The following is a 16622-nucleotide window of genomic DNA, read 5'->3' as shown; positions in this document are numbered from 1 at the left end:
AGAGCAATAATAGTCTACTGCCTCAGTAACTCAGCCTCAACTCTGTCCTCAACATCGAATCTCCGGCTTCGTAAGGTTTTTGTGTATTTTTACTGCACCAGAAAAAAATAAAGTTTATTTATTTAAGATAGACGAATTCTCGAATGGAGACCACGAACAGGCAAACGTAGGAAGTTTTCCGACCAGCTGGATCGATGACCTTAGACAGATAGCCGATAGTAGCTGAATGAGTAAGACCAAAGAGTATTGTGTCGCTCCTTACGAGTTGCTGTTGACCTGCAGTGGATAGGCTTATGATAACGTTCTTTCAAATTGACAAGTTGAGATCAAATAATTATCTTTTAAACAGGGTCGGGCGCTAAATTTGCACTCTTATTAGATACCCAGAACAAGCCCCACTCACCAGCCTCATTCCTCACAATAACCGACATCCGCTTCCTCGTCGACGTGAAGTCTATAACATTGAGCACCTCGAACACCTCCCGCCCGGTCGGGGTCACCACTTCCACGCGCGTGGGCGTGCGTGTCGCGAACACGTAGCCGAACTGAGCTGCTCCCAGGACTAGGGCTCGTTCGTCTGGGGATGGTGAAGATAGGGGAATTTTTAGTTGACATATTGACAACGACCACAGGAAACAATACAATACAAGACTAAGAATAACAGGTTGCTGTCTAGAGCGTCAAAAAGGCATCAGGTTAGCATGACTGTGCTCAGATAACAGCGCCCATTTTCAGCTGGCTGTTTGTGTGTGTGTTTGAATATATGTTGGCGTTTATTGCATTTCAGCAAGGGAAAAGAGACTCGTCTCAAATACATGACGGTGGTCATTGCGATGCTGTAAGGAAATGTAGATACATAATACGTGTTGATGTTTATTGCATTTGAGCATTCAAAATCGCTAATGAAGTCATAAAGTCTAGCCTTCGATAGAGTGATCGCTTCAATGAAAACTATAATGTTAGAAGAAATGATAAAGCCTAGCCTTGCCTTGATGCCTTCGCGCTACAGTGAAAACTACAATATTTATCTTACTTATCATAATTATACATATAGCATCAGCAGTTTTATCAGCCTCCCTGCACTCGGAGCTCACCTGGCGAGGCGGCATGATACTGCAGCTCGCCCCCCGGCTCCGGGATCACCGTGTGGCACACGGCCAGCATGGTGAGGAACTCGCTGATGACATGGTTAGGCCAGCTCTATCTATCTTTATTCATATTCAGCTGAAAACCAGCGCTGTGGCCTCTCTGGCCACAGCACACGCTGAGCTGGTGCCTTTTTGACGCTCTGGACAGCAACCTTGTTTGTTTGTATTGTATTATTTTCTGTTTTTTTATATATATTTTTTGTAGTATTCTTTTTCTTTTTTGTTTCTGTTTTTATTGTTCAGTGTGTCAAATAAATGTTTCTTTCTTTCTTTCTTTCTTTCTTTCTTTCTTTTATATTGTTAACGAAGTGATAAACGCTAGCCCTCACTGCGTTGCGATGAAAACTATGTTTATTTAGTATCAAGTCGTTTAGCAGCCTCACCTGGCGAGACGGCATGGTACTGCAGCTCCCCCCCCGGCTCGGGTATCACCGTGTGACAAACAGCCAGCATGGTGAGGAACTAGCTGATTGCATGGTCAGCTCAGCTATCTATCTATCTCTATACACATTGTAAAAGCAGTGATAAAGGCTAGCTCTAACTGCGCTACCACACAAACTTATATATATGATTATTTATAATCAAGACGTTTAGCAGCCTCGCTGCGCTCGGGCACTGATCTGGCGAATTAATAAAGCCTAGCCTTGATACCTTCGCGCTACGAAGAAAACTATCATATTTGTAAGACTTCATTAAGTAGCTTCGCTGTTCGTGTTCGGAACCTACCTCAGTCAGATCACTAGTTACCTGGCGAGGCGGCATGATACTGCAGCTCCCCCCCCGGCTCGGGTATCACCGTGTGACACACAGCCAGCATGGTGAGGAACTCGCTGATGGCCTTCGCGCGCGCCCCGCCGGCGCGCAGGTCCGCGTACAGAGCGGTGTCTTCGAGACGCTCGTAGGGCTCCGGGCATTCGTAGATTTTCTGCGGGTAGAGAGGATAGTTAGGGCGTAACCTTTGGCCTAGATAATGATAGTGTAGATAAAGGGTCAGGCTTTATTCCTCGTTGTGAATTAAATTAAGTCATTATATATTTGTTTAGCTTTCTGGTTTTCGTTTATATTTAATAGCTATAGGAGAGAAAATTATACGTACTGAAAACGCGGCATGCCCTGCTTTAATTCATTATTCGTAATGGACAGCGTTTGAACTACATGACAATGCAATTAAATTACAGACACTATTTTCATTAATATCTCAAGCACTTGAAACCACAATCTACATTCCCCAAATAACATACCAGAACCATCTCCCCAAATTTCACACCCGTCTCACCTCAGCTATAGAGCACCGCTTGAACTGCATAATATTACAAGTCAGTGTCCCAGTCTTGTCGCTGAAGATGTACTGCACCATTCCAAGTTCCTCGTTGAGGTTAGAGGTTCTGGCCAGGGCCGGCGTGTCGGTCGCCTCGTGGTACATCTCACGGTCCATCGCTATGAACTTTGCCTGGGGAGAGAAGGTTGAAAATTTATTATTGCAGGTTTTACACTGATGTGTTTGGTATTGGGCCACTTGCAGAAACATATTAAATCTAGATTTAGTGTCAAATGTGATATGGACTGACGTTTCTTAAAAAGAGATTTGACACTAAATCTAGATTTAAATGGTTGTGCAAGTGGCCCTTAGAGTAGACTAAACTGACGTTTTGGATTTTTATGAATGTCGGGGTAGTGAAATCCTATGTTGTGTACAGTCCAAAAAATACTAGTTACCGTTATAGATATTATAAAATTTTCCTCAAATTCTTACAGCTAACTCAACAAGGAAAAAAATGTGTAATAAAATAAGAAGAAAATTTATTCAACAATAAGTTAGTAAAATGTTAAATTATCATAAAACAATACTCACTTGGAAAAACCTAACTATTTCAGCGGTGACTTGTAGCGATATGGGTATAAGATTATTGTACAATATTAAAAACGTCAAAAAGTTGTACCCGAAGTGTTGACTTTGGGCCTCTGAAAAGAAAGATATTAAATATTCATTAGTAAGTAAGAACGAGGAAGTTAGATTGATAGAATAATAAAACTTTAGGAGCAACAGCAAAATTATGTTTTATAGGGGATGATTATTTACTAGTAATACAATACAATACAATACAATACAATACAATCCTCTTTATTTGCACCAAAAAAACAGAATCAATACAAAATAAAACTTAAAAAATAACAACAGTACAAAAAGGCGGCCTTATTGCTTATAGCAATATCTACCAGACAACCTTTGGATGGAAGAGAGTTATATAAATTAAAAAATAGGATTAGAGTAAAGTACTTTCAAATATATCCTCTCCAGAACATTCTAATTAGCGTTATTACAATTTGAATTGTGTCAATCAATTTTTATTCTAATGTATTTTTAAAAGGCATTTACCCATATCTCCCTTTATGCTATTCCGATTAACCCCGATCTAGGGTGCTTTTCCAATAAGCTGCTAAGCTGCTGTGGATGCGTTTAATATCCACCAATCATAATCAGGCTGACTCTGGCTGAGGGGTTTACGAGGCATTTATTTACAGGGCTAGAAATTCAAGCTTTATTCAGCCTTTCGTCTTAATATACCACGTTTGCAACACCTGTATAACAAAACGTGCCACTCACCAGTCAAGCCGATATACCAGTCGCGCTGCGTCCGGCGGCTGAGCCAGATCTCGTTGCACAGCGCGCTCAGCAACGACAGACCAATCAGGATGAAGAACAGCATCAGGATGTGCGTGTTCGTCTGCTTGTCTATGGACGACCGCTTTAGAGGGGCTGCGGGGGGGAAACGGAACTGTTATAGGGAGAATAGTGTAAGAGTTTAAGTCAAAACACAAATCAATAGTTTCATGAGAGAGAGATTTTACTATGAGCTACGCTCTGCTAATGTTTCCCGGTCTGCTCTGAGTAAAAAGCCTCTGTTATTCTCCATGATTAAATACAAGAAAAGCATTGCGTACACTAAGGGGGCTACCAGAGCAAAACCTTTCATATCGGATTGAATCTCGCGGGCAAAAGCTAATAGGACTAAATGTAACGGCTTCTAGAGTTACTTTCCTATCCATGTCATATTAACGATAAGTACAACTATGTATTTTGAAAATGCAAGTAAACGTGGTGTATGAAAATCCCCAGATGACCGGACAATACATCTGGCGCACTAATCTGACATGCTCATTCAATCAACACGGTGACAAACCCTCAGTGAGCTCGAGTGTATGTTACCGACAAGACAATGTAAGTTACCTTTAGTGGAGTTGTTGATGAGCTTGGTCTCGTGGCCCGTGTGTGCAGTTACCTTTAGTGGAGTTGTTGATGAGCTTGGTCTCGTGGCCCGTGTGTGCAGTTACCTTTAGTGGAGTTGTTGATGAGCTTGGTCTCGTGGCCCGTGTGTGCAGTTACCTTTAGTGGAGTTGTTGATGAGCTTGGTCTCGTGGCCCGTGTGTGCAGTTACCTTTAGTGGAGTTGTTGATGAGCTTGGTCTCGTGGCCCGTGTGTGCAGTTACCTTTAGTGGAGTTGTTGATGAGCTTGGTCTCGTGGCCCGTGTGTGCAGTTACCTTTAGTGGAGTTGTTGATGAGCTTGGTCTCGTGGCCCGTGTGTGTAGTTACCTTTAGTGGAGTTGTTGATGAGCTTGGTCTCGTGGCCCGTGTGTGCAGTTACCTTTAGTGGAGTTGTTGATGAGCTTGGTCTCGTGGCCCGTGTGTGCAGTTACCTTTAGTGGAGTTGTTGATGAGCTTGGTCTCGTGGCCCGTGTGTGCAGTTACCTTTAGTGGAGTTGTTGATGAGCTTGGTCTCGTGGCCCGTGTGTGCAGTTACCTTTAGTGGAGTTGTTGATGAGCTTGGTCTCGTGGCCCGTGTGTGCAGTTACCTTTAGTGGAGTTGTTGATGAGCTTGGTCTCGTGGCCCGTGTGTGCAGTTACCTTTAGTGGAGTTGTTGATGAGCTTGGTCTCGTGGCCCGTGTGTGCAGTTACCTTTAGTGGAGTTGTTGATGAGCTTGGTCTCGTGGCCCGTGTGTGCAGTTACCTTTAGTGGAGTTGTTGATGAGCTTGGTCTCGTGGCCCGTGTGTGTAGTTACCTTTAGTGGAGTTGTTGATGAGCTTGGTCTCGTGGCCCGTGTACACGACGGCGGCGTGCACCCACGCCGTGTTGCGCAGCATGGCGCCGCGCAGCAGCATCTGCTGCAGCCCCAGCGGGATCGTCCTGTGCAGGGGAGGGGTGGGGTTAGTGCATCACTGATAGGCTTCGTTCTAATAGAATGCGAATGCGCGTTGAACATCATCAATCTGCGATCATAATAAAATGTTTCTATTCAAACCGGACCGCATCATTTACTCGCGCGGACATCGCGATTCGCATTTATTTATTATTTATTTATTTACACACATGTTGTAACATAACAGGTAAGTATACAAAACCCAAATCGTTACAAAAATTATTTAACATATAGAACTCACTCATTCTACTATAGAGCTTCCACTATGATATTGTATTTTTGACGTTTCCTTATGTCTGGTAAGTAAAGTTGGTTTTCCTTTGCAGTCGTCAAAAATGTAAGGGATTTGAACTGTCTAAAAACCAATAATATAATGGACAGAATATAGTTAGATGGCATTTGTCACACCTATACTGCTATTGCGATCATGGTCGTAACACCGGCGTAACTCTGGCTGAATACAGCATTAATCGGCTAGGAAATCGAAAAATCATATTAACTACTAAATCTGAATGAACAACACCAAACTAACTGGCTATCGGTATAAAAACACAGCCTATAAACTAACCACGTAGCATTGCATACCCAAAACCAATTATTTTTGTTTCGTATTGGGACTATTTTTCGCTCAGCTATCATGTAAAATACAACAAGCCCGACACGGGACCCAAACAAAACTCATCAACAAAATGCAATCACACTGAAACCCCAGATGACAGTGACAATATCAACAATACGGCAGTCGCATCGCAATTCCCACGTGTCCCTATAACACGCTGGATCGTCGCATCATCGATCACTTATCCTCATACCGCGATGGCGTGTTGCCAATTCTCACAGGAATCGACAAATTTTTCACTCTCAACTTTACTGCCTTATGGTTCTCTATATTTTATATTTGACTCGGAGTTTGCTGGATAGTTGGGCCTGCTGTCAACGAGATATAAAATATTACGGTGAATTATTGCGATAAATGATTTAGAATTTTATGAAATTTTAGTTATCTGAGCCAATTTTTATGCATATAAAAGCATAAGCATAATATAAAAGTAGTCAGTAGTTATTAATACGTAGTAAGTCAATGAAATAGTAAATCGTAATCACATATTGTATGTTTGTGAAGATATAGTTGAAAGTCATCATAATTTTCCCTTCTGTAACTACCTTTGTATGAAGACATTAACGATCCTTATATTATGAAATATTTATATCCATTGAGTCGTAAATTTCGCGAGCACCGAACTGGGCGAGCTCGTTAATCGAAATATTCATAATTTACAACAAATGGGTTGCACAAGTAAAACTATATTGAAAGTGAATACATACATTATTCAGAGACAATTGGACTCGGGGATTCAAATGAGTCGTATTGAAGCAAAAAAGGCTATATCCATTTTGATTGAAAAAGTACTTAACAGTTTTTTATGCTGTTTTGCAGTAAACAACTAATGTTACTGTATCTGCTACTTAAAATTGTGGTTTTATTGCTGGTTTTGCCAGGCACAAACCCAACATTAAAAACCTATTACGATGGCTATAATTTGGCTATAAACTATCAGACAGAAAAATAATTCTATAAACTGTGGATGCATGGTGCATGCCTGAAATGTTTAATTACTGAATAGATATTTACTATGTTCTACATAAAAACAAACATTGCAAATCCATGTCCACAAACCTGACACTAGTCTCCTTGAACACGCCATTGAACTCATACAGGTGCCTGTTCGGCGGCTCGCACTGTATCGTGGCGGAGAGAGCGGACAACTCAGCGGCGGAGGTGAGGTGCGCCGTGTCCACGGAGGCCTGCCGGATCTTCAGGTTCGTCTCCCCGTCGAGGTTTGACGTCTCGATGAAGGAGATGCCCTGGGGCTCGCTGTGGGAGTGATGGTTGGATGAGTGTGCTGTTTGTTGGAATGGATTTTCGGGAGCGGAGATATGGGTTTTGAAAATTTAAATTTTGTTTTGGGGAAGCGGGGGCGTTGGTATAAGGGGATTTAAATTTTGTAAAGCTTGAGGGCGCTTAGTATACTGTAAATGTAAGTGTGCAAACAGAAAGCTGGCTATAGCTTAGTTGAAATTATATAATTAATTATCTAGCATCTCCGAAATGGTTGAATTTCTTATTTTTCTGTACAAAACAATGTCATTAATAATTAAATTACAGCAGATGTTGTGATGAGGTTGCGCTGCGCTTTGGACCTTAGAAAGGTAGCTGGTAGTGGCTGGATGAAGAAGACTCAGTGTTATAGAAATCCTTGTAATAAGCCCGGCATCCAGCAGTACACTATTACGGCCTGAGATAATAATGAAATGTTGCTCATGATGTTTCCATCCTCACCTAGAAGCCAGCAACACCAAATCAGCCGGGAAGGACTGGTTGTTGAGCACCTTCACCACATCCCCGACTCGCAGGTGGCGCCACTGCGTCGGCTCCCACGCGCCGCCCTTCAGCACTTCCACTTTACGTACGTTGGTCTCGTCGTCTGCCACGTGACGCTTCTGGAAAGGGGTAGAGAGAGAATGGTTAGGGGGTGGATGATTGAGGGTGGGGAAAAGAGATGTTGGTAAGTTAATTGTACACTTGGCCCGAGTCTCAGTCAGGCTAGCAATTGACCGAGTGCTCGGCCGAGGATACTGTCTCGGGTAATCATGGTACAACTCCTCCCAGATAATATCTATTAAAAATATATCAGTTCCACCAGTGACGTATCACTTGGACCTTATACAAAATGAAGAAATAAGAACACGTCGCACCCTGCGGCTGAAACTAATCTGACTGGACAACCCTCATCATGGTAAGAACTTATAGTGAAGTATTAAAGTATTTGCAAAAACACTGAAATCTGTAAGTACTAGGCGTACTGTTACATTTTCTGTCATATCCCTCATACCACTCAAACAAATAGTATGTACAGCAAGTGTAAGATAAATAATTTTCTTCAATAATCTACACACAAAACATGAAGCCAATACCTATCGATTCTAGATTTTGCAGTCAGACAGCGTAACAAACATAGCAACGATACACCATGATGAAGTATAAATTACACGTTATCTAGTATACCACTTCCTCATTATCTACCTACTATTTTCCTTCATATACATACTTGATAAGGGACTTATGAAAGTGTTATCAATGATTCAACCGGATTCTATAAATGACGTAGCTTAAGCGTGTTAAGTCGTATATCACTCTCGTATCTGTTATTACAAACACAGATTTGGAATTACAGATAGTGCTTGCATCGCAAATGATTGATAATAATTCAATTGATTGAGCAGTTTTCGCAGTACTGAGCCACAATAGATAGTAGTAGTAGCAGATTTGAATTAAATTACAACACTAATCGATTGAAAGTTACAGCACAGATGAAGAATTCGTGATGTCTTTCATATCCGTACCTATCATGTACGGACTGAATGTACCTATTTTGACTATAAATCACTAATTTGCAATAAATTTTTTTAAACACCTGTATTCTTTATTTCTCAATAGGTAGTATAGAAATAATGATATATTAATATTATTGAATATTCCTTCCATATTGATGATTCCTTCTAACTGAAATGTTGGCCAATCAGTTAATTACAGATATGTACCTCTAAGTTATCACACATGTTACACTTAAATATAGTGCTCCAGTACCACACGTCACACTCACATAGTCCTCCAGTATCTCCTTGAGCGCGCTGACGGTGAGTATCAGTATGAGCGGCGTGAGCGTGGTCCAGCGGCCGGTGGGGCTCACGTCGGGGATCTGCTGCAGAAGCGCGATCATCAGGAAGAAGCAGTTGGAGTAGCGCCGGAACTGCTCGAACAGGAACAGCGGGATGAACGATATCACGCTAAGGGGGAAAAGGAATTTTGTTAGTTAGTGGTATAGATGACCATGCTTCTAAAAGGGGTCAGATTTATCGGCCGCAACTATATTCTATGCAAGGAGCGTCCTCGAGTGACCTATAAACCAGCTGTAGGATCTTTATTTACGTCCGGCAAACTCTGGGTAGTCAGAGATTGACGGTAAACTGACGTGCCCATGCGTTGAATAAGGTGATAAACCGTAGTCCAGTTTTTGTCACCGATAGGGTATAATGATTATTTAGATAACCGTTGCTGCATTATTCATAAGTGATAACATTTTAATCTGACTTCGAGTGAAATGAGGGTAAAGCCATGACCCGCGGTGTACAGTGTTCTTGGGAACAGTATATTTAGTGATGAAAATGATTCAGTAAATATTTAGGTTAAAGATATTTCTGTCAAGGTATTTTTGGTTTTTGATGTTGTGTAACACTGAAATTATAAATTAAAATGCATCATGCACGTTGCAAAAGATAACTATATTAGGCATGATCAACTTCACTACGCACCGTCGTTTAATTTATGTGATTACATCGTTGAACGGGTGTATAATATAGTACAAGTAAATACCTCTACGGTAGTACTTCAATAAAAGTCCCACAGTAGTAAAAACATCCAATAACAATAAAACAAAACACAACGTCTGCAAGACAGACAAGAACATAATCAGGTTATAAACATAAGCAGATAATATCAGACGCGAGAACCCGTACAACAGACACGCCACATGTCGTCAACCAGGACACATCAAACAGGTAGAAGTAGCGGTGAACAAGGCCCCTGCTGTAAACACACGGATATTATGTGCTATATCTATCCCGATCAGGTTTAAGCAGGACTATCTTAGGACAGAATGTCGACAGGAGCTATATTATCAATAATTAATATTTAATCATGGCTACAGCTATCACTATCATTTCGACAGAGGCTGCTGAAGAAATTGCGATTTAGCCAATGGCTACAAATAACGGTTCCATTCATCAGGATCTGATAAATACCGGTGCCATCGCCACATCACAACTAGCGATCCAGTCGGAATACCGAGATATGTGGTGGTAAACTTTTAAATAAGGCGTTTCTAGAAAATTGAGGCTATATTCGGATCTTTATAACAGCTGCTGGCTGCAATATTGGATATCTCGCGAGCATGCTGGGGATGCACAAGTATCTATTGATCTTGATATATTTGCACTGTCATTTTAGCTTTTACCGTAACCAGATTTTACTGAACATAAATGTGTATGACCTCAATGTCTTCAACATATTGGGGGTACTTAACCTTACCCTCAATTTCATAGCACATTACACCAAAAGTAACACTGCAATGTCAAGGATCGTGAATAATCGTGATCCTTAACACCAGTGATCGGGGTCGTGAGTGAGGTGGCAGCACCCTGGGACGCTGGGCAGCGAGCCAGCACTGGGAGGGTTACTCTATACTGACTCATCTCTATAATACACGAGAGCTTTCGTGCAATTGTCACGTTTACTATAGCGAGATTGGGTCTTGGCTCGCACAGCAGCAGCGCTCCGATACTTCGGTTTTCGTAATATAAAGTGACCCCCAGATTCACAGGCCGTAAACTACGCCCTCACCGATACGGGCCATTTGCACAGCTCTGTTTACGACTTACTAACTGTTGTAATAATCTTCATAATAAACAGAGCTTCATGGCGCTGCCGAGATCCGCCGGGTGATAGTGTTAGTTTTATCAACTTGCGTCACGGCTTTATTGAAGATACGATTATTTTCGGTTCAGTCGTTATTTTTAGTTGCTAAATAACTAATGTAGCCTTTCTAATTCTTGTCATACATTTTCTTCCTTAAAAGCTCAGTGCGCGAAAAATACTCAGATCTAATTTCTCTCTGTCCCTTGACCTACTTCTAGCGCACATTCTACACGAGTATGATAAGTTATATCATAGCTACATTTTAGTAGCAGAGTTTCCTAAATAATTATGTGGTGGAAAATGGGCGGGCAACGTTGCGGCGTAGGCGGCTGCGGTTGATAACCAACGTGCTTTATAATCCACACTGCATGCTATACACACGAGTATATGAGTCTATGCTACACCACTGTTGGAAGAAGATTGCATTTCACGTTGCGTGGTCAACCACAATACGCAAAACACATAAATTACACACGCTGGAAATTATCGATGGTAAATGGAGGGAAAGGCCCTAAATATTAATGATGGCCGATTTTATCGCATTTAGTACGGATTCGAATAGGGAAAATGTGAAAATAGCCGGTAATTAATTTGGTAGCGATAATGATAACGACTATTACAAATGCCACACATCGATATTTTCGGTAAATGAACACAGTTACATTATTTCGTAACTCATTAGTTAGCTTATTTTCGAATTGATTATTCGATTTGACTGTCGATTGCATTGCTATTGGATTGTAACAGTCAAAATCTATTTTACTTCAACGCAGAAAAAAGGCCCAATGAAAACTCTGAAGTTAATCTACGGATCTAAATTAAAAATTGTCTACACTGACAAACAAGTAGGAAAATTGAATATGAAGATGGACGAAATACCTCTGTATGTGTGTATGAAAGCCATATCCTCTGTATTTTACTAACGATACTGTTTATAATTAATAGGTAAGTACTACTATTTTTTCATTTGTGAATACACAAGTGGGACAATTACAAACTAATTAAAACCGGATACCAATTCAAAATTGATGCATTAATTAAAGGTATCTATTTTTAACCGACTTCAAAAAAAGGAGGAGGTTCTCAATTCGTCGGGATCTTTTTTTTTTTTTTTTATTTTTTTTTTTATGTATGTTCACCGATTACTCCGCCGTTTATGAACCGATTTTGAAAATTCTTTTTTTGTTGTATTGGGTTGAGCTCCCAGATGGTCCCATTTTTTTTTCAGAATTTTATCTCACCCCCAAGGGTGGGTAAAGGGGTAAAAACAGGGTATGAATTTCCATTTTGGGCACATATTAACCGATTCTAATGAAATTAAGAACGTAAATATAGTTCTTATAACAAAAAAATATGATGGTGACCTTGAGCTGATCTGATGTTGGAAACGGAAGGCAGTCAGGGGAACTCCTCAACGGTATATGGGTATTTCTTATTCTTATAAAAAATACTGTCTTACGTAAGAATCGGCTAGCTGGAAGCACTCATAGTTGTTAGGTATGAATTAAAACAGTAAATCATATTTTTTATCATACAGGCAAGTTAATTATGCATTAAAATACATAAGCCTTGTATTTATAGATTTCAATATCCCCCCCAAAATGTCACAGCCGTACGATGTCCGCTCACCGAATTACTCAACAAAATATTTTTCTGGAATTAATTGGTGCTTTTTCAGACAAAAAAACATTATATAATCATTTTATATGCAATTAACTTATCACAATACATATATTTCATGTTGTTTAGCTAAGTAAGTTTAAACCAAAACCTTTCGTAAAGTTTGTCTGATGTTTTTTTGTCACAGCCGTGGCTCGAAATATTTACACTTGAAAAAAGGGTAGAAGTTTGCGACATGTATCTGCTATAACTATATATTTTTCTGCTATATCAACACTGTATGACCAACCCTTTCTTGGCCGGCATGAATGGTAGAGTGTAAATTAATAATAATTTTTATGTTTTTTTTTATAAATTAACACTCTTAACCTGTCCAGTACTGCTACTCTTGACACGCAAGACGGTTATTCATATTGCGGTAATATTGCCTTCGAGTCATTTGGCACTCTGGAACACGATGATAGCGCCACCTTGCCTACCGTATTTGGTGGTTTTCGGGTGAACTAGTCTAAATTCGGTTACGAACGCAAGTTGGTACTCTTGACCGCCATTTTGACAGTTGTCAATATTGAACAAACTGGATATACGCAATCGCTAAGGCAAGAAGAAAAAAGTAACTTTATTTCTTGTATTTGTACTTGTGAGTGGCGATTTTGTGTGGTTTTGTGTGGTACTGGTATTTGAGACTAAAGATGCTGTGTTATGGCTTATTTAGCACTACGAATAGCGATTTAGCGCAATGCGCAGCGAAGAGATATCCGGAGGCGCAAAAATCAGCAGCGAATGGTGAGATATTTGGACGAAGCAGTGGAAATGGGACAGGCGGAGTTCGTCGATAATTACCGCCTCACAAAAGAACTTTTTGATGAACTATGTGGAGACATAGAGCCCTTCATGAAGGAAGGGTTTAGGCCTAGTCCACCACGCTGGCCTAGTGCGGGTTGGTGGACCCCAACACAAGCAAGCTTGTGCTGAAAGAGTTTATTTATTTATTTGAAGACCAACAAATGATACACTTGTTACATACATCAAGGCTACATAAATAAAATACAGTACAGGCCTCTGACTAGGATTAAGGACTGCTGCCGAAGCAGCAACCGGGTCCCACAGCTTAACGTGCCGTCCGAAGCACGGAAGCGTCCAGAAAAGAACCACTTGAAATTGGTCACCCATCCAATGGCTGACCGTGCCAGTTGTTGCTTAACCTCAGTGATCAGTTACGATCACTGAAGCCCGCTCGACTACAGACGCTTCGATAGTGTCAACTTGACACTATTCAAGACAGTTTTTGTTATTTTTTCCTTTTCATTCATTCTTTCACAAAGTCGATAAAACAGTTTCAAACAATCATAACCAAATTTTAAGTGAAACCGAATTGTAACCAAATAGACGTCAAGAGTACCAAATCTAAATTGAAATTGGTTCTGACTCGAGCACAATATTAACGCAATATGAATAACCGTCTTGCGTATCAAGAGTAGCAGTACAGACCGTGTTCAAGTTATATAAGGTAAACTCAACTGTATTGTCAGTTTGTTTTTCGTAATTTATAACTTAAACAATGTACTTACAGATAAAAGTAACAAATTGCAAAAATAATGACGAATTTTAAAATAATGTCAGGCACGGTGCGAAAATGTCACAACCATGGCAGTCACAGCCATAGCTTTCTGAGGCCATGGTCGTGACATGTTTTAACATGTCACATCCATGTCGAACATGGATGTGACGTAACTACCTAATAAAAAATATATTTAGTTATTCTGAAGGCACAAACATTAATTTTATTTCAGTGAAAACTTTGATTTGGAATATTGAAAATGAGATTTACGCCATCAGTCATAAAGTCGAATTTTAAACAAGGAATTTAATTTGTCACAACCATACTTTCACACCTCATTTTCTACCCCTTGCAAAGCCTGTTAAGCTTGATTGAAGATATTAAAATTCATTATTTTCAATACACTTTCCAATAACATTAATAAAAAAAAATAAAAAAAAAAGTTAAAAAAAAAATGGACGACCGAATGGCATAGTGGTTAGTGACCCTGACTACTGAGCCGATGGCCCGGGTTCGATTCCCGGCTGGGGCAGATATTTGTTTAAACACAGATATTTGTTCTCAGGTCTTGGATGTGCCCGTAAAATGGCAATAGGCCCGCCCCCTATTACATTGGGACTAACATAACACTCTGGCGAAAAGTGGGTGCAGCAATGCACCTCTGCCTACCCCGCAAGGGAGTACATTAGTACAAGGCGTGAGTGCGTGTTTTTTTTTTTGTTTTTAAAAAAAAATAAAAAAAAATTGTTTTTTTTAAGAAATACCCATATAGCAACTACTTCGTGTTTAGGCTTGAATGATTCGTATTGATTAGTAGGACTTTTTGGTATCATTTGCACCTTACTTTTGATTGAAAATTATTACAAATAAACTAAAAACTATTAAATAAAATAATAATTAAAAAAATTAAAAAACCGACTTCAAAAAACCACTAAAATGTAAGAAATAATTTAAGGTTTACACAAATTCTACTCGTATGAGACAGTACAAATATACCAAACAAAGTAATCTGAAGAAATATGGCACCAACTTCAAAAAAGAACAGTTCCTGCTTAGGTATATTTGTACTGTCTTATGAAGACCGATTGTCATTTTTCAAAATGAACTCCCTCCGCAACCGACGTGTCGTGCTTGATCTGAAGTTTTTATTTAAAATATTAAATGGGTTTGTCGACTGCCCGGGCATACGAGAACAGCTTTCCATCACTGTACCAAGGCAGTGTCCCCGTTATCCCATAACCAAGACTTTTTGCCCACGATTTTCAAGGACAAATCTCGGACAGTTCTCTCCTATCAATAGATTAATGACTGAATACAATAATTTAAATAATCGGGTCGGAGATGTTGACATCTTTCATATGTCTTTGGCCAAGTTTTCTCAACTGCTAGCTGAATTTTTTTAATAATATAATTTTTATAATTAATTAATAACTAATTTAATCCAACGAAAAATTTCATGTTAAGTATACCAAATAATTTAATTTATTTAAAAATTGTACATAATTTACATTAATTAATTATTATTTTTTATTTGTGTACCTAGTTTTATTTCATTTTATTGTATAAATTTTATATCTTAATTAATATTGCATGTTTTTTGCCTATATTTTGTAATTTACCTAATTGTAATTTAATTTAATACATTATTTGTAAATGCTGTGCATGTCTGTTATGTGTGCACACTTCGGACCTATATTATTATAAACTTACTTTTAATTCAATGTTTGTAGTGTGTGCTGTTGACGTGCCAATAAATAAATAAATAAATAAATACTGTCTCATACGAGTAGAATTTGTGTAAACCTTAAATTATTTCTTACATTTTAGTGGTTTTTTAATTTTTTTAATTATTATTTTATTTAATAGTTTTTAGTTAAGCAGGAACTGTTCTTTTTTGAAGTTGGTGCCATATTTCTTCAGATTACTTTGTTTGGTATATTTGTACTGTCTCATACGAGTAGAATTTGTGTAAACCTTAAATTATTTCTTACATTTTAGTGGTTTTTTGAAGTCGGTTTTTTTAAATGCGAACATTTGTCCGCCTGTCTTTCCGTGCTATCACTCTTTATGGTTTTTTGTGTTCACAAGCCGTATTAGTCCACTGTAGGACATAAGACTCCTCCGCTGTATGATTATTACCATAATTATCACACAGACACACATTTAACACCCAAGACCCGAGAACAAACATCCATCCCGGCTGGGAATCGAACCCGTGTTCTTTGGCACAGCAGCCAAATTCACTACACTATCCTGCCGCCATGCATTTGAACACAAAAACTCGAGCGCGGGTCACACTAGCCTGCCTGTTCAAGGTCTCTTGAGAACTCGTGTATAACGGTTATCGATTAACAATTCAGCTCGCAGATCTTAACGGCTTTGCCATTAGTTAGTTAGGAGTAGTGAAGTGATACTTCATGACGCACAGAACCGTCACATTATGGATCGCACACATTTTGATTATGACGAGCTGCAGCGCAAAATTAATGTCGCTCAAACATTTTATGAGAATTATCACACAAAAACGGCTGGGGCGATTTTTATGACATTTAGCATTA

At 39.5% G+C, this 16622-nt stretch overlaps 1 protein-coding gene across 8 annotated transcripts in view; it reads right to left on the bottom strand.

Moving 5' to 3' along the window:
* LOC105381227 (probable phospholipid-transporting ATPase IA) overlaps positions 1–16622 on the bottom strand; it is a 92353-nt gene that overhangs the window by 23046 nt on the left and 52685 nt on the right. For all 8 annotated transcript variants that reach the window (XM_048624958.1, XM_048624964.1, XM_048624962.1 and 5 more), the window contains 9 exons: positions 9013–9196; positions 7689–7849; positions 7026–7223; positions 5210–5334; positions 3754–3906; positions 3001–3110; positions 2425–2598; positions 1896–2073; positions 404–577 (listed from right to left, as the gene is read on the bottom strand). In XM_048624958.1, the coding sequence (XP_048480915.1) occupies positions 404–577; positions 1896–2073; positions 2425–2598; positions 3001–3110; positions 3754–3906; positions 5210–5334; positions 7026–7223; positions 7689–7849; positions 9013–9196 (1457 nt within the window). The remainder of the gene's footprint in view (positions 1–403; positions 578–1895; positions 2074–2424; positions 2599–3000; positions 3111–3753; positions 3907–5209; positions 5335–7025; positions 7224–7688; positions 7850–9012; positions 9197–16622) is intronic.

The sequence above is a fragment of the Plutella xylostella genome, chromosome 13 (assembly GCF_932276165.1).
Source record: "Plutella xylostella chromosome 13, ilPluXylo3.1, whole genome shotgun sequence".
Taxonomy (NCBI): domain Eukaryota; kingdom Metazoa; phylum Arthropoda; class Insecta; order Lepidoptera; family Plutellidae; genus Plutella; species Plutella xylostella.
Note: the sequence above shows the minus strand (reverse complement) of the source record. Positions and strands in the feature narration are given on the sequence as shown.